This window comes from Manis javanica, chromosome 2 (genome assembly GCF_040802235.1).
Source record: "Manis javanica isolate MJ-LG chromosome 2, MJ_LKY, whole genome shotgun sequence".
In the NCBI taxonomy this organism is placed as follows: Eukaryota; Metazoa; Chordata; class Mammalia; order Pholidota; family Manidae; genus Manis; species Manis javanica.
In genome coordinates, this window is record NC_133157.1 from 10,570,936 (window position 1) to 10,589,611 (window position 18,676).

Consider the following 18,676-nt stretch of genomic DNA (forward strand, 5'->3'; position numbering starts at 1 on the left):
GAGATGGGGAGTATGGGAGAGATGCTACAAAGACAGAAAGAAATCAGAAGAGACACAGCAAGAGCCTTGAGGGGACTGCAAGTTCCAGAAATAGGGGAGATGTGTGGTGGAGGGTCCAGGTTAAGGAATTGAAGCCCAGGGTCTCAAGGAGAGCACATCCCTGCAGGCAGACCTATTCCGAATCCCTTAATGGCCAGGCAGTGGTAAAAGGGGATAGAGGGAAAAGGAGGGATGCCAGAAAAGGGGCCAGCCCGAGGTAGGGAGGCTGAGGCTGGCCAGCAGCAGGGACAGGAGGCTGCTCTGGGGAAGCACGGGCGGCGGGAGAAGTGGCCGTTGGGTCCCGATTTGGCGGGTGCCCCAGGTCCTCTTCCTCCCTCCCCCAATGCCCAGGACCTGGTCGAGATTCCCCAAGATCGGATCCGGAGAGGAGCGAGGGGCCGAGGGGAGGAGGAGGACCAGGCCTTTTCTCTCCCTTTTTTTTTTTTCCTCTCAATTAGGCCGATTCAATGGAGCTAAAGAGCTCGTAAAATCATGAATAATTTACTCGTGATCTGTTATTAACCCATCGGGTTTCGAGCTCTTGTCGCTGGGACTGAACCTGTAATCAAATCTGACTTCGCCTCATTTTACTAAAGACGAGATTGTAGGTTCAATTGTCTAAATAATGGATTGGAATGAAATCAGTAATTACGCCGCCAGGCACACACACACAAAAAGCTGGGGCTGGGAGAGGCTCCGGCGTCCGGCCGGTCCGTGCTACGCCCGCGGCCGTGGCGAGCAAACCCCTGCGCAAAGTGCACGGCCCGGGCCCCTCTCTCTCTGGCCTTCTTGTAGGCACCCCCGGCCGTCGCCAGGCTCTGGATTGGGGGAGGTTTCGGTTCCTTCTTTGGGACTAGGGCTGCGCTCTCGGACCCGAGGGGCGGCCAGAGGAGGGCGGGCGCTGCCACCGCCCCGGAAGGTCTTTCCGACCCTGCAGCTCGCCGCTCTGGCTGGCCTTCCCTAAACCCAGGGCTGGGCATACCGATGGCGCCCCTCCCCGCTCTGCCTGAGCTCACCGTCCAGTAATAAAGTGCCCGCTCCTCGACCAGACTGTCTCCCCAGAGCAATGGGCTTTGCAAGGGGTTGGTGTGGCTGGACTCCTGGGTGTGGGACAGTCATATATATAATAAGCTCCTGTCCTCACAATCGGAAACACGCACGCACACTCACACAGACTCCTGCCAGTACACCCCACCGCAGTCGCACCCTCCACGGCCCCCTCTTTCCAGTCGAAGCCGCCCTACGGCTCATACTGCGGCCAGTTGTCGCCTGCCAGTGCTGGGAGGGGAGGGAGGAGGACCGCAGACAGGCCTGGGGAGGCCTGGCCGGACCCAGTGCTGCCAGAGAGGCGCCTTCTCCCACCCCGTTTCCCAGCCTGATCCCGGGAACCCCGAATAAGCGAGCCGCACCGGCCAAGCTTGGTTTCAACCAGTACAGGAAGCCCGGGCCAAGGCCAGAGGCGCGCGCGCCGGGAGAGAGAATAAGAGCCGGCAACAGGCAAACGGAGGGACAGGCGCAGAGACAGACACAGAGAAAGGGTGGCTGGAAGAGTCAAAAGAAAAACAAAAAATGTGTGTCGGGGGCTCAAAGAGAAAACGGGGACAAGGCATGAGTGGGGAATGTCTTGTAGGAGCGCCAGCTCCCCGAAACTCAGCCTGCAGCCACATCTCCTTGCTCTGCGCGGCACGACCTCGCCAGGGAAGGCGGCGGAGCAGCCAAAAACACAAATAAATATCTGTACCTTCTACCTCTCAATTCCAAACCCAGTTGTCTTCCTGCGTGCGAAGAAAACGCAATTCCGCTCCCCACCCACCAGGCGCCCTGTGGCCCAGCCGCCCGCTACTTCCTACTGAGGGCCGATCCCCCCCTTGATAAATACATGCGGCTTTGTTTGGGGGGACCTGGCCTGGACTCGGTGTAGCCCATTTTCAGGGAGATGGGAGATGAGGGATGGAAGTTTTGGAGAGCGGGATCTTTCGTAGAACCTTCAACAAATTTTTAATCCACGTCGGCGGGCCTGCTTGCCGGCACCTCACCATCTTACCAGACTGGGGGCTGCATTTTCCTCCCAGCTCCGCCACTGAAACACACACTCCCCACGATCTTCCGACAAGCAACTTCGTTAGGGCGAACAGGCGACCCTCCCACATGCACCCCCCTCCCTTTTTCCTTCCCAGTCGGCTCGGATTTTTAAGGATCAAAATAACCCTGACTTATTCCCTAACCGCTGCTCTCTCCGTGTAGTCTTGGGTTTGTTTTGTTTTGTTTTGTTTTGTTTTGTTTTGTTTTGTTTCCACTTGTGCGTTAGACTAAGGGGAAAAGGAGGAAGAAAACAAAATCTCCAGATCCAATTCAGTCGCAAACGAAAGAAAGAAAATAATTGCAAATAAACTCTATCTAGTTCAGAAGCCCAGGGAGTCATAAAGCTTTCCCGGCCGTGCAGACTCTAGGCAGATGTTGGGGGTTCAATTTGCCCGGCCCGAGAACCTACACAACTGTCCTGGGCGGGGAGGGGCGCAAAAGCCCGCAGAACCTCTCCAGGAACGGGCCCGGGGTTCAAAGATGCCGGAAATGCGAAACGAGCCCTCCACCCTACCCCGATGCGAAGCCAGGCCTACTCCAGTCTGTCGCCCCGCACCGGCTCCCGAGGATCGCGGCTATCCTCCGGGCGCACCGTTGGAGCCCGGAACTCGAAGAAAGAAGCTCGGGGAAAACCGAGCCCCGGAGGAGCATAAGGATCAGAGCGGGCACAACGGCCTGCCCTTGCTCAAAAGGCTCCTGGGCCCAAGTTTCCCGAGGCTGCCGCCCTCGGGACATTTCACAGGACCAGGTGTCAAGCCAGACAGAGCTCCGTGCCCCCAGCCACCACCAGTCCTTTCTCTTGGGACCCCCGCCGCCCTGCCTCACTCATCCATCGCGCCAGGTCGCCACCCTCTGCTGCATCACCTCAGAGCCTGGTTGGTGTACGCTGCACCTTGCTTTTTGTCTGTCCTTTCACTTTCTGCCCAGCGAAGTGGGGGAAAGGCTCAAACCAAAAAGTCACCTCCAAGAAATTTCCCAGCCATGAGACCCTGCACCAAGAGTAGCAAGACACTAATGAACCCTCTCCTCCTGCTCCAGCCAAGGACGCATGGGCTGGAGCCAAGCGGGTCTAATGTCCCTTATGCCAGGTTGTATGGTGCTGTGGGCTGGGGAGGCTAAGGGCTGGAGTACCCAGGATGCCGTGTATTTCTATCACACTTAAGTTCACTCTGGTCCACCCAGTCGACACCACGCACTTTCCCCCAACCCAACAGGGGCGCTCGGGGCGCCTTGCACTCACCAGCATTGTAGGCCGCCAGATCTGCCCCAGGACCCGGGCTCTTGCGCTTTCTCGGCCTCCCCTTCTGCACTGTGCCCACACCATTGTAGTAGGGAAGACCCAGAGGGTTGGCCCCGGCTGCGCCCAGCCCCGCACTCTTGGCTGCGGCAGCTGCAGCTGCGGCTGCCGCCACATCAGCGTGGTTGAAGTGAGCGGGGTACTCGCCCTGCAGCAGCGCCTCGAAGTGCAAGCGGCAGTAGACCAGGCTGTCCTTCATGCCAAAATGGTCACCCGTGGTCAGCATCTTGTTACACGTGGTGCACGTGAAGCAGTTGAGGTGATAAACCAAGTCCCGAGCTCGCATCACCATCTCCGAGGCGGAGATGCCCAGGTGGCAGCGGGCGCAGCGCTGCACCGAGAACCTCCTGTAGGGACCATCGAGGGAGGAACTGTGGGGACACACGGGTTGGATACCCCCCACATCCCTCCTCCAGGTGCCGCTGCTGTCACGGAGGGAAAATGTCCTCAAGCTGAGCAACTGGTCTCAAACTTGGAGGATGGGAAAAGAAGGACCTCGATCTTGGCCCAGGTCTGGTCCTTCCCTGAAATATAGTTTCCTTTAGCCATTTTCATGCCTACAAAGGTATCTACTCTACTCAAAGTTGCTTGGGAATGGGGGAGAAGCTCCCCACTTACCCTTTACTGCTGGCCTCTCTGCCAGCACCTGGGAATCCTACAGACATTTCTAATTTGGAAGAAACACAGACAGGGAGAGAGGGGGAGAGAAAGAGAATATGAACAGGCCCTAACCCTAAACCACGGAGAGGAAAAACAATGATCTTGGAGACTGTTAGCGATTCCAGTTCTTTGATCCTGGCCAGCTTTCACTCTCATCTCCAGGAAAGACCTGGAAATGCACCCATTTTGATCTTCTAGCTCTCCCTCCAATTTTGTTCCACACTAGCCCAGGCTGCCTGGGTTTGGCGTTGCCTGTTTCTGTTCCCTCTGGCTGACCCACAAAACTTCAAAGGGAGAGAGAGCGACAAGGACCCCCCAACCCAAGCTTATTTATTGTCAAAGCAGTTTCTGCTTTTCTCTGGGTCCCTATACTTCACAGACCTTTCCATGAGTTCCCTCAAATTGCCTTTTTAAAAGGCTGTCACGCAATTTGTACTGTCTTGGAGAAGGGGGACCTAGGTAGACAACACTCCCTTGGGCCTGGAGGGAAAAAAAACTGGGCAAGATTGTGTTTGAGAGGAGAGGTCCTGAGGGGCAGTGGGTCTCAAGGTGGTTGTTGGGGGGAGTACCTGTAGTAGTCTTCCTTGCAGTAAATGCTTCCATCCTTGCTGAAACAGGTGAGTTCCGACTCCAGGTTGAGCTTGCACTCGCAGCACTTGAGGCAGCGCATGTGCCACTGCTTGTCCACCGCCAGCAAGTAGTAGCGGTCCGATATCTTGCCCCCGCAGCCAGCGCACAGCGCAGCCCGGTCACTGCTGATGGATGGCATGGTCTGCAGAGGGAGTGAGGCAGCAGACGGCAGCGCCTGTGTCAGCCTGCAACCCAGCCGCCATGGGAAAACAGGCACCCACAGCTCCCTCCATGGTTCTGGCCAGCCCGAAACATGGAAGGGTCCATCAGGGTATACAGTGTGCTTCCTCCACCCCAATAGGACCACATCCAGGAGGCTCAGAACCCAGGCCTGCCCATGCAGCCCACAGTAGCCACTCTTCGAGGTCTGACTGCTAGGATCAATCTCCCTCCTTACTTTTCCCCTTCCTGTCCCCTCTGCCCTTTTCCCAGATGGGCTCAGGCTGTGTTTGGGGACTGAGGCAGCAGTGGCTACTCCAGTCAAGCCCTCCAAACACTTCCCCCAAACTGTTTCCTAAAGGAGCCACTTGGCTGGGCCCCCAGATAAAGGGGTAAATGATCATTAATAGCCACTCTCTACACAGACTCCTCTCCAGAGACCCAGCAGAGTTTCTGGCCCCCAGCCCTAGTGATCTCTGGATCGTAAAGTCAGAGGTTTAGGCCAGGGCAATTCTTGAAATCTCTGCCCCTCCACCACCTCCGCGACACTGGCTGAGATCCTCTTGGGTCCTGGGAGATGGTGAGTGGGGTACAGAGGCACCCTCAAAGTCTCTGAGTACAAGACAGGTCCAATCCGAATCTTCGCCTGATGGAATTGAGGCTAACAAGGTTTAACCCTGGAGGAAGAGCTCAGAAGCCCGAGGCTGCTGCTCTTACTTATCTAGCAAAGAGGCTTCCCGGGTCACCCACCTCCCTGGCCTTCAAAGGTCACTTCTAGGCTCTTCTTGGACTGTGCCTGCTAGTCTGGCCCCGGGGAAGTCTGAGACAAGGAACTGGCTTTTTGGACCAGGTGTGTGGATCCGAATGAACTTTCCTTCCAAGAGAGCCAGGCCCGAGCCTGAACTCCCAGCCCTGGCCTGGCCAAGTCCAGCGGGCCAGAAGACCAGGCACGCGATCAACGAAAAGCGCTGGCCCGGAAGACTTCGACCACCGGCATTGCGCTGGGGAGAGAACCCTGCCTGCCGGGAGGCGGGGAGCTGCCCAAGCCGGCTGGGACACCAGTGCGGTTCGCTCTTCGCCGCGCCGCAGGCGGCGCCTCCAGCAGCTAGAGCCTGGCGGTGGAGGGCGCGGAGCTGGCGCCCAAAGGACCCGGTGAAGTGAGAAGAGGGCCATCCCGACCCTCGGGTAGGACTTCGCCCCCACTTAGGGAGAAATATTATTTTCTACCCTCAGGGTCTTATATTTCGGTTTCGACCTTGTTTCCCTCCTCCACCCCAGCAGCCGGGTTTCCCCCGAGCCGGGAGCTACGGGCCTTGCATCCTGTCCGCAGATGCCCAGCACCCAGTCCCGTGCGGCACGAAGGGCGCTTGCCAAAGTGCCCCCAAACTTCGGAGGGAAGAGGCGCAGACCGACCCGGCCCCAGCTTTCAGCCCCGACCCCGCAGCCGTGCGCCTACCGTCTCGGTGTCGCCGCGGTCGATGGCGGAGCTGATGGCGGGAGCCTCGCTCTTGGCCCTACGGTCCATCTCGTCGATGACCCCGTGCACCTCAGGGCCCGACAGACTGTGGAACAGCATCGCGGCGGGACTGGCGGGGCCGGGGGCGCGGCTCCTCCGCGGGAGGGTTTGCCCCCCGCCTCAGCTGCCTGGCGCTCCCAGCGCTAACGGACCCGGTGCATCGCCACCGCGGCCCCGGCCCCGCCCGAGCTCGGCTGCGCCTCCAGGCCGGGCTCCGGGCCCCGGGCGCCCGCGGGCCAGGACGCCTCCCGCCGAGGCGCGGGGGCAGCTACATCGCGGGGCGCCTGGGCGGCGGCGCCAAAGCCAGGGTCACGAGGGCACGGGGCGGGGGGAAGTGAGGGGGTGGGAGACGAGGGTAGAGGTCGGCGCCCTCCGAGGGCGCCTTCACGCCGCGGGCATCGCCTGCCCGGCTTCGGCGCCCCGGGCGCAAAGCAGAAACGCAAACTCTGCCCGGGGCGGCGACGGCTGCGGCCGGGGCTCACCGGGGAGCGGCTAGGTGCCCGCGGCGGCCCAGCTGCCTGTACCTCTCCCCTCCCTCGGGTGCGCCCCCTGCCCAAGGCGACCCGCTTTGGCGCAGGGTCGGCGAATGGAGTGGGGGTTTTTCCGAAGCCAGCGAGCGGGGCCGAGACACCGGGAGAATTGAAGAGGAGGAGGAGGAAGAGGAGGAGGAGGAGAAGGAGGAGGAGGTGGAGGAGAAGGAGGAGTAGGTGGAGGAGGAGGAGGAGGGAAAAAGGAGGAGGAGCAGAGGGGGAGGTGGAGCCGCCGGCCGAGGGCCCAGCAGCGCGCAAGGCTCTCCCAGAGCGCGCCGAGCCCAGCCCCGGCTCTGCAGTCCGCGCCAGCCAAGCGTCCGCGCCTTTTCTACAGCCGCGCCTGACATCACGTCCTGCCGCCGCGCCATTGGCCGCGCGGCACCCCGGGTCCTGGCAGCGCGTGCTCCGGGAAGGCGGGAGGGCCGAGATGGGGGGGGGGGGGAAGCCGGAGGAGAGGAGCGCAGGGATGGTGGGAGCTGGTGGGCGAGGCTGGAGGGAGGGGGCACCAGAGAGGGAGGAGGGCGCGCGCGGGGTTTGGAGTTTTTAAGCCACGAACAGTTTCCTGCTATTCTTCGGAAAGGAAAATTAAACCCTTCTCCCCGCCATCTCCATCCTGAGAAGGCGCAGCCGGAGGGTGCTTGAGGAGTTCTCATTCCTGTCTCCCCACGGCCCAGGGCCTTCACCTCGGGCACCGGCTGGGGAGGCCTGGGAAGACAGGCCTGGGACAGAGCTTCAGAAGCCTTTGGCTGCTTCCTACCGAGTTCGGCCTTCCGCCCTGGCTTCGCGCCGTGGGCATAGGGCGGCTGCACAAGCCTCCGGGGATCCGGCTGAGCCCGAGAGACTAGAGCCGACGGGAGTTGTGACTCCCCGGGAGCGGGCCAGCCAGCACTCCTCTCTCCAGGCAAGCCAGGGCCCATATTATGGCCCAGTGCATAGCGCCTTTCACTCTTCCTGGTTTCTCTCCAGCCTCGAAGAGTGGATGCGACCTCGGCTTTAGGAACTAGGAACGGCATGGGTTCGAATTCTAGTTCTGCCATTTACCTGCAAAGTAACCTTAGGCAAGTGACTTAACTTGCCTTAGCCTGTTTCTAATCCTTTCGGTGGATGGGGTACAAGAAGGTCCTGTCCACATGGATGTGGTAAAATGCCTGGAACTTAGTAGGCACTAAGAAGATTTTCATCGTTCCCTTTTTTCCGTCACCATTTCTCCCACTAAAAACTTTTCCACCCTGAGATACATTAGGCATCATAGAGATAGAGATCTTAAAAGACCACCGCAATTCTCTGCCCTCTCTCTGGTTGCATCATGCCACAGACCCAGCAGCTATTGACAGGCATCCATCCTGCCACCTGGTTGTACCCTTTTGAGGACCAACAACCCGGCCTGCCCGGTAAATCCCAACTGCCACTGCCAGTCCCCAGACTTCAGGCTCAACCTAGAGTCTCCTGGGAACTGGAAGGCGAAACCCAGGTGGGTGGTGAAGCTGGATTTAGTAAATAGAAAGTAATAGAGAAAAAACCGAATGAACGAGTCAGTTACTGAGTTCCATCTCCTGGGTCCGCTCTCCAGGCTGGTCAGTCTGAAGAGATTTGCTTGCCAGGAGGAGGTAAAAGGCTAGCCTATGTAATTTATCTTACAGGGCACAGAGTTGAGGCAGCACAAAATCATACTTTACACATACCATACATAACTTTCAGACATAAATATAAGTGTGCTTGGAATGCCCAATCATATGCGCTCTTGTTCATGTGTACAAACACCCATGTTCATCAGTGTTGGCAAAAATATGACCAGCAGGAATGTAGAGCTAGAGTCTACACATGACTATCGAATGTAAGTGTCCAGGGCCAGGCAGGAAAATGTATCTGTTAAGCGGGATGGCACCTTTTAAGTACAATTGCATGCTCAGACAATTCTACCTACTGAATGCACTGCTAGGAGGTTATGCTTTGCATATTGGAAAAATTAAGTTACAGGTATTTGTGTGCATACTGCACACGCACAGATGCCCCAACGCGATGGAAGGACCATAAACTCCAAGACGCGCAGGAGCGTGTGTGCACTGGCGCCTGCACACCGCCGGCTCCCAAGCACAAGGACGCCTACACGTATACACAAGTATGTTTTACTGACTCATCTGGGGCGCTTCCCTACAAAGAAAGTAGGGAATGAAAATCTAATCTGGGAGTTACCGAGCTTCATTTGGAGGTCGCTTAAGGGATAGAAAAAAAATACTGTAACAACACAGGAGCAGCTAGGCATTGTCCATGGCCGGATGCAATAACGTTTTCGAGAACTCGAACGGGCTGCCGTAGCTGGGGTGTGGGGGGAAGGAGCACTTGGTAACTCTTGCCGCGTCCCAAGAAACGTGGAAACACCCTGCGTCTCTTCACTCCACCCGTATACGTGAGCACACGATTTCGTCGCCACCTCTCTGATCAGCAGCCACACCCATCGCCGACAGACCCCAAATTCCCTAGCATTCAGGTCTCCCGCCGGGTGCGCCCGCCTATTTATCCCTCCGTGTCAGGCTGGGACTCCCTCGGGTCTGCAGGAGGCTCAAACGCGTCTTCCGCCGCAGGGCGGGATCTGGGTGCCCGACCCCGGGTTCAGAGACCAGTAACTTTGCTAATCTCCGCCAGCGGCGGGGGACGTCTCACAACCACTGAGCCCTGTCCGTGGAGACTAAACAAGGAAAGGAACAGGCTGTAAACACATATCTTGACACGTGAGTGACATTTACACGGTGCGCGAGAAGCTGCCGCCGAGAGGAAGGTAGGCGGTTGGGGGGAGCAGGCACCCGCAGGTAAATGGAATCTTGGCAGGCGCCGGAAACAAGAGCCCCTCGACGCCCCTCCCCCAGATAGGGGAGAAGAATCCCTGAGTCCCTTGAACCTGCCTTTTGTGGGAGGTGACAGGTGAACGGAATTCAGGTCTGGCTACTCTCGCCGCTGCCTACCTCCCCCACCATCTGCTTCCTCGCAGACGAGCAGACCCGGCGCATAATGAGGCAGCAGCCTCCAGCCGGCCACCGTGACTAACTCAGAACAAAAGCAATCCCTCCACGCCTCTTCCAACAAAGGGGCCACCAGCCCCGGCGCTCCCCGAAGGCTGCGGGGCTCCCGGCTGCCGGCTGCGGAGCTGCCGCGCGCAAACTTCCCGGGGCTGCCGGCGCCACTAGGCCGGGGCCGCGGAGGGAGGAAACACATGCCGCCCAGAGAAAGTGAGGCCGGGCCGCGCGGAGGAAGAGGGGGCTGGAGCCGCGGAAGGAGGGTGATTGATCAGTGCACTGTTCCCGGCGCTCTGTCCCGTTATTAGAGTCGGCCAAAGCAGGGCCACGCAATAACCTCCGAATTGCCAACTAATTGACGCTGCAGGCAACTACTTCATTGTGCGCGCTGGTTTTATGTCTTCATAGCCGGTGATTGACAAGGTGTAATTAGTCATCTCACTCGGTGATAAACATGGGCACCCTCCTCCTGCGGCATCAGGCCGTGTGTACCAGCAGAGGAAGCGATAGTTGACGCTGATATACCATTAAATCAAAATGAAGACGTTCAGAAGTGTGTGTTTGCTGTGACGCTCTGATGGTTTATTTCTCAAATACGGCACCAACAGATTTACTTGATTTGCAAGTTAACTACAACATTAACTGGTTTTATTTATTTTGCCTCTTCCTTCCTCTTCCTAGGCAGGGATGTTGCTCTTGGAGTATGTGAAGACAGTTTGCTTCTTGACAAGCGAGCGAGCGGGCGCCCAGATTTTTGCAGCCTCTCCGAGTCTGCCCAGTGGGAGAGGCAGGCAGAGAAGACGCCGGATTTGGGAGTCACCAGGGAAGGACTCCAGGCAGGGGAAGCCACCTTCCTCAGCCCCAGACTTGCCAGCCTGGGGTCCCCCTTTGGGCACTGCTAATGAATGACCTGAAACTATGAGAATGGTGTTGGGGTTTGGGGCAGGGAAGCCTGTGGGATAACTGCAAAGAAGAAAGAGGCAAACGTTTCTTCTCTTCCTCGAAACTGAAAGGACTATTCTTAAAACTGTTGGCTGCAGTTACAGGGCCAGTTGCCTCCTCCGTTCCGAGAGTAAAGTGTAATGTCCCCTGTTCTTTGGGTTGCACCACTGAGCAAATTATACTCCTTGCTCACCAAAGTGTGCCTTGTTTAGGGAAGTGTGTGTGTGCGTGTTTGTGTCCCTCTACACTGAGACTGCTACTAGATGTGCTGGTTACTTGTTCCAGAAGCCTAGAGGTTTACATTTTTAAATGGGAGGGAGCATTGCTTTAGGGTTCCCTGGGATTGCTATGGTCTGTCTTGACCCTAATTCTGGTTAAAGAATGGCAGGGACCTACCTGTACAAAGCCATCAATATATGAAAGTTCACTTTTAGAGTATCGCACCTGCCCCCAGGAACCCCCAGTGGCCTACGCTTCTTGCACTTTTCCTTTCTGTCTAACCCATCTCTTGTTTGGATAGCACAGGAATGGTGAGTCCTTGCCACTGTGGAGGAATGTGGGGTTGTGGACTTCTCCCAGAAAAGATGAGGCTGAGTCACAGGGATGGCAGAAGAATCTGGTCTTCCAAGGAACCCCACTGCTCAGACCTGTGAGCCTCCTTTAGCTGAGGTGGGGTGGGGATGGGTTATATTGATGTGAGAGGCTGTCAGTCAGCAGCAAATCAGCTCAGGCATGGCTACCTCTTATGAAATCAGCTCACTGCCTTAGGCACATCTTACAGAAAATCTGCTGGTTCCCACTATGAACAGTACAAATTAGAGGGACCTTATTTCAGATAAGAACCCCATGTCTGTGGATACATAAATGTCTTGGCCCATCTCAAGCAGAAAGAAGCTCAATTCCTTCTCTTCTTCTCCCTACAGTGATCTAACCAATTCTGAGACCACCTCCCTGGGCATCAGATGAGCAGGTTGGGGAACTACACAGGGGTCTCTCTCTAGGGCCCTGTTAAAGCACTGAACTTAATATGAAACATGGAGTGTGAATTTCAGGTTTGAACATGATGCATCAGGGTGGAGGTTGGCAGCCCTTTTCCTCCCTCCTGCCTTTCAGTAGCAGGTATTAATATTGTATTAAATGTTATAAGAAGGTAAGGGCTGCAGAGAGAAATATGCTCAGATGCGATTTTGTCAAGGTTTTTATCTGTGATTATGCTTCCAGATGTAGAAATTCCCGGAGGAGGGAAATGAGGGGCTGATGGCATGTGACATGTGTTTTAAGGTGTTTGGCAGTGTTTCTCAAAGTGGTGACAAAATGTTCAATTTTATTACAGGGAATGGGTAAAAGAAATATGAATACTAGGTCAGAGATTGTTCACTTCAACTAAACGATTTACCACTATTGATTAAGGTGGGGAAAGTTTGTATCTGGGTCCTGCTTAAATCACATTGTTAACAATGTAAATCTGTCAGATCAGATTATTCTAAAGAACAATTATAACAAAATATTCAATAGCTAATTGCATCTCTACCTACCAATTTCCATTCAAAGATGTGAATTTCCCTGGAAGTTAAAAAAAAAAGTAAATATTTCAACAAGATGTCTTTTTTTTCAGCTGGTGTAACTATAGCCATTCTTTGGGGGTAATTTCTTTTCACTCTAACCCAGAATACTACCCAGCCCTAGAAGGGCAATTTTGCTAATCTGGCTGTCTTTTAGGTCGAAGCACAAATAACAGCAATAAATTTCCTTACACAGGGAGCCACATTTTGCTGAAAGGAGAATCAGGAAGATTTTGTAGGGGAAAAGTGGGGATGGGGGTAGAAGTGGCTGAACTCTTGACTAGCTGACAAGTATTGTGCCTACATGCACTTGAGACCAGAAAATGTTTCTACCACAGTCTTTCTTCGTTCAAAGGGATCTCTGCTATCCATCTCTGACAGCAGGACCCCCTTAACTCTATTTCTAAGCAAAGGTTTCCTCATAAACCTTTTATGAGCTTCACAAATGCTAATCGACATAAGTGCCCAGCCATCTCTGATTGACTGGGGGTGGGTTAGGTGAACATTCCCACAAAACAAAAAAGAGGGGTTTTTAGCTAACGATGCTGGGGTTGCCTTCTCCCTGGGTCTCCCCATTCAGAGGCCAAGCATCTCTGCAGACTTGCTGGAGGCATTACTGTGCCGATCACCCCGGATCTAGCACACCCAGGACTTCTCTCAGCCCAGTTCCCGAAGCCCACACATATTCAACTCCAGCCTTTTCTAATCCAAGCTAAAGAATGTTGATTTTGGCTTCCCAGCCGCTGGCACTATTTTACCATCACAAACCCTAATAGGCTCCTAGCATAAATTCCACCTTCCTTCGATGTAAGAAGGTTCCTCTCCTATGAGGTGATGTAAGACTCGCTACTTGTCTGAGGGGAATGGTAAAATTGCAGGGGAGGGAAAACGCTCAGCCTGGCCACTACCTCTCTCTCCTCTGGTGCTTTCAGCAGGACCTTAACCCTTCCCCAGCCCAACTTCCCACTGCCATGATTAGCAAATTTCTACTGCTATTTGGGAAGCTAGCATTGTCTCTTTGGGTGAGGAACAGTCATTTCCCACATAATGCTTTATCTGAAGCCCAGCCCCTTATGCCACCACTGCCCCCACATTTTTATTCTTCTATTAATTAAAACAACTAATGTCCCATCGATTATCACTGAATGAATGAAAATCACTACAGACCCTTGCAGAGGTATATGGGAAATTCTGTTTGCTTAAGTATTCACACTTTGATTTCCAATAGGCTCATTTTCTCAGGCATAAAAATATTAAAACAAAACAAAAATCTCCCGACACTGCAATAGAGCATGAAAACTAGTAATAATGAGCTTGTGTGGGAAAAAATGTTCAGATGGTCCTGTTTTAGGGCTGAATTTTACTATCTGGTAAAGGATTTTAGATAGTTAAGGCAAACACTGATAGGTCATCAAATCCAGGTTTTCAATTTGTGTTTTTGTTGAGTCAGATGAGCTCACTCAAATTTACTCTTAAGCTGCCATGTCAGTCCTCAAAAGTAAAAAAGGCAAGGGACAATCAGCTCCGTTTGGATTTTCCCAGCCAGTTGCCCATTTCAGCTTGTATCTCCATTTCTGGGGGCTGCCATAATTAGAGCGATATATTTTGCATTTACTTCTCTTTGCAAGCACTACATTATTCACTCTTTCCTGTGCTTATTAAACAGTGCCACCTGCACCAAATTCAACAAAGCTCGTCTTCCATCAGTCAGCCCAGCTAAGGATCCCGGACCATATATTATCATTAATTGAAGCTCAATTGAATAGATAACGATAGAGGCATGAGTAAAAGCAACACATTTTCTAGGACTTATTTATAAAAATGTTTCAAGCAAAAAAAATTGTATTCCCCCAATTGTCATCTTTACAAACTCATTTCATCCTCTCTGTACAGTAATTCAAGCAGCAATTAGCAAGTCTTTTAATTAATGAACTATTCCCTGTATGTCACCAAGGTGCCTCTTGCACAAATGTCCTCCTTCATAAAGTAATAGCACATGCAGTCAATATTTTGTCACCCAAAGCCTTCGAAGCTGACCACCTCAATAGCCCTAATGTTATAAAAAAGAATTTGAAGAGCCAGAGACAAGGCTGGGAAGCAGAGCACAATTTTCAGTAAACTAGCCATGATAGTCTGAATCCAGAGAGGAGTGATAGAAGGGAACCAGGAACAGCGAGAAGAAAAGCAAAAAATGAATGCAGATAGATATCAGTGGTTAAAGAAAAGCACAGAAAGTTTTTTTTTTTTTTGCAAAGGTGGGACCATCTCTGAGCTCCAGCTCTGTTACAACAAACTCCCATCTAAATGCTGATGATTTACACATTTTTAAGAGCCTCGAACCTCGTCTTGTTCTTTAAAAAGCTTCCTGCTTTGTTCAAAATACTGCTTATCTTTGGCATTGTCAACAGCTCTGCATCTGGGAGAGATTAATTAAGTGATAGGTCAGACACAATGAGGTGAAAGGGCATGTCCACCCAATCAGGACTGATTCATCTATTTCTAGGTGGATCAACTTTTTTGAGGCATGTCAATTTCAGTTCCATTTTCAGGGAGGGTTTATCAATAGGAATGCCTGAGCTCCCCCAGTGAGGGACTCTTAGTTGGGGAAGATTTTTCTGCAGATAGAAAAATCTAAAATTCACACTGTCTTTTTAAGATTTAAAACCAAAACATAACTACAAATGTCTGTATGCTTAAATTTCACTAGTCTGGGTGAGCACTGATTTTTCTTGAACATGATGCTTCTACAAAATAGCTAATTGGATGATTACAAATAAGATTGCCATGCAACACAATAAAAAAAGAATTAAAAGTTCGTTTTCTCTCCTCCCCCTTTCCAACTGCTTCTCATTGCCCCCTCCTTTCAAAGTCAACTTTTAATTTCTAGAAGGCAAATGAGAATAAGAGACAGGAAGGAGAGGAGAGAAAGAATGACAGAGCAATACAGAAAGGTTTTCTAGGTGTCCACTGAATTTTTTCAGACCAATTAGAGGTTATCTTTAAATCTCCATCCCCAACTCCTTCCCACACCTTTCTAAATAGATCTTTAGATCAGTGAGAAATCAGTTAATTGGGAAAGGCCATGTGGCCAGTTCACCCTGTTCCTAACCAGAGGGTTTTAAGGACCTTAGATCCCAATCCCAGAATTGACACCCTCACCATCTCTTCAGCATCACATCAGTCTGTAGTCAGAGAAGTAAACTCCCAGCCTGTGAAAAAGGCTCAAGTAAAGTGACTGTTTTAGACAAACTCCCAAAAAACTACTTAGAATATTTTTACTCTATTCAGGAACACCCCTGCAAATGAAGTTCACATTTTCTAAGGTACTGGAGCCCGTGGGCAGTAGTTGGAAATAATGATTTGTGTTTTTTGTAATTGATCAGCCAGTTCTCCTTTTCCAGTGAAATGTAGAATACCATTTTCTTAACTATCCAATTCTTTAAATCATCTGGGATCTCTCTGTATTTATAAAACTGAGCAAAAATACTTAACAGCTTGATCAATGGCCATTGACTGTGCACCTCAAACCCTAACATGCTCAGCTTGATCATGTATATTTGATCATCAAAAAAATTCAAAGCATCTTGCTGCACAGTATATCAAGCTTCCCATAAAATAGCCTGTCTTTTTCTGTGGTCTTAAAGAGAATGTGAGTTTCTCTCTCTCCTGCATTAATCTATCCATCTATTTACACACACACACACACACACACACACACACACACACACACACACACACACACACCTCCCTTTTGGAGAATTTATTGCTCATATATTTGATGAAGAACAAGGTAATTAACTGCGAGGCTGTACATCTGGGAGGCACTTCATATCCATTGCAATAATAAAACACTTTTTTCCCATTTTAGCAGAAGAAAGGCTAGTCCTGCCCACAGATTCAGAGGACCCCAGAGTCTCTGTCTGCAAAGCCTCCTTGTTATAAATCCTGCCTTCCTCTTAAGTGATGGCACGCACAATTGCACCAAGGGGCACTAAGTTTATCTGTGCAAAAGCATCACTGGAAAAGCTTATCCCTTTAACAGAGGTTTAACATCAGCTAGTTGGGGGAGGGGGGTGGTAAAATAGACATGGCTGGTTCCTCCATCCCCAGTCTGCTTGGTAGAAAATGGGGACAAGAGTCCAAAGCATTTGTCCTTTGAAGGGCCACAGGTAGAAGAGGTATATTTTGAGAATTTAAGGGCTAATGTCCTGAGCACATGCCTATGAGCTCCAGTACCCCAAAAAGGATCTGGCCTCACAGACTTTTTGGGTATTCTGGGGTCAAAAGGCTGCTTCTAAGTTTCTCTGTAAGGTATGCTGGATCCATCCAAACCGTTCCAAGAGGAATACCAGCTGGCAAGCCTGCTCCAAGCCCCCAGAACAATCTTTCTAACCCCAACCCCAGAAACCACCCCCACCCTCTTATCCAGCAAAGCAAATTACCTGCAGAACCTCCCATTTTGGGAGTCTTCTGCTCTGTATTCTGAACCATGCCCAGGACAATTTTCTCGGGGCCCTTCCTTCTAAAAGCAGCAGCATCTGGACTGAGGATCCTTCCTTTATATGGAGGAGGGGAAAGAGACTTCATATGATAATACGTGTAATATGATATGGAATGACAGAATGCATGACAGTTGCCCATAATACGGAGAAGTCAGTCAAAGGACAGAGGGGACATTTGGATAATTACCATCCATTGGCTAGTCAATCACACGAACAGAGAGAAACTGCACAAAACCCACAATGGAGTTGGGAAACAAAAGAGACCCGAGCCAGACTCAGGATTAACCGGTCTAAAGCGATCTAAATGCTTTTGTATCTGAAGAACCGAGGCTCCCGGGCTGCCCCACCCCCCCAGTCCCAGGGAACTAATTGCGGGGATCAGAGTTAAAGCTCTTTCCCTTCTTTCCCCTTTCTCTTTGTAGACTGCTCACCACTCAGAAAAGAGAGGAAAAAATGATTTCTCTCTCTGCGTTCATTAAACTATTTTAAAGTTAAAGGGGTGGGGGTGGGAAGCTCCCATGTGGCCCCTCAGCCCAGAAGCTGGGATTCTTCAGCCTTGGAAGAGGATGGGACAGTCTCAGTGGGCCTCCAGTCTTTGTTTCCGGGGGTGGGGAGAGTCTTCCCTCCTGCTCCCTGGAAACAAATACCCTGTCCACCTGGGCAGTTGCTTTTTGCACAGAGGCTAACATGGATGGCCGGGACCTCGCTTTGGGTGAAGAATCCCCGTAACTGGTCCCTGAACCAGAAAAGCACAAGTTCCACCGCCATCTGCACACTCAGAATTAAGTGGTGTAAAAGGGTGACAGAGAAGGGGGTCTAGCCTTCAAAATGAGAGAGTGAGAGAGAGGATGGTTGTAAAGTGAGGAGAAAGAATTTCCTTCCAAATTGGGGAGTGAGAAAGAGGAAGAAAATTCTTCTAAACTGGGGCAGGGAGACAAAATGCTTAATTGGGGAAAGAAATCAGAAGAGACTGCTGCCTGAGAAAGACACGGGAAAAGAGGTGATGCCTCAAAAAAGACAGCAAAATGGTCCTATTAATTTTTAGAGACTCAGAGGTGAAGGCAAGAGCGGAAGAGAATTCCTTAAAGATCAAAGGTATGGGCAGAGATCTCTACCTGGGAGCGAGACCCCGCTAGTCCCAGGACAGAAAGGCGGGTCACTACCTCACCCAACACCAGCCCCGTCCCCCGGTGCAGTTCCAGCTCGCCCGAAGCCCGCCCTCCCCGGCGGGGCTCCCGCGGGGCCCCGGCTGGGTGGCAGGGGCATCCGTGGCCCGGGTCCGCGGGTACCCGCCGCGCCGCTGTCCGCGCGCCCGCGCAGCCCCGCGGCCCCTCCCGGAGAGTCGCGGCGCCTGCTTACCTTCCCGAGTCCTCCGCAGCGGGTGCGACCGGCTCTGCGGGCAGCCCCGGGCCCGGGCAGGGGGGCGGGGGGCGGGGGCGCAGGGCTGCGGGGGAGCGTCAGGGTGAGGGCTGGGGGGGCTGGCACGGTGCCCGGCGGGGGCGAGGGGGCCGTGGGCAGCCCCAGGGCCTGCGGGCGAGCCCGGCCGAGCCGGAGGAGGTGCGAAGTGTGGGGGGCCGGGGAGGGGTTCCGGGGGGCGGGCGTCCTGCAGTCCAGGGGACCGGCCCGGATGCCCGGCGAGGCGCGGGGAGGGAGGCCCCGCGCCGAGAAGCCGAGGAGCGGGAGCGCGGATCAGAGGGGCTGTTCGGTCGCCTGGGCTGACAAATCAATCAGGGCCCGCCGAGTCGC

The 18,676-nt window shown here is 53.0% G+C and overlaps 1 protein-coding gene across 3 annotated transcripts in view; it reads right to left on the reverse strand.

The window, feature by feature from the left end:
• LHX2 (LIM homeobox 2) overlaps window positions 1–18,410 on the reverse strand; it is a 31,012-nt gene extending 12,602 nt beyond the window's left edge. The window contains exons 1-3 of one of the 3 annotated variants that reach the window (XM_073224718.1): window positions 18,290–18,410; window positions 4,648–4,850; window positions 3,362–3,789 (exon numbers count right to left, since the gene is read on the reverse strand). In XM_073224718.1, coding sequence (XP_073080819.1) covers window positions 3,362–3,789; window positions 4,648–4,847 — 628 coding nt within the window. In that variant the 5' untranslated portion in view covers window positions 4,848–4,850; window positions 18,290–18,410. Of the gene's footprint in view, window positions 1–3,361; window positions 3,790–4,647; window positions 4,851–6,323; window positions 7,210–18,289 lie in introns of those variants that run through there. The other 2 variants (XM_017666177.3, XM_073224709.1) reach the window with 2 other exon arrangements.
• Window positions 18,411–18,676: the final 266 nt, after the last annotated feature.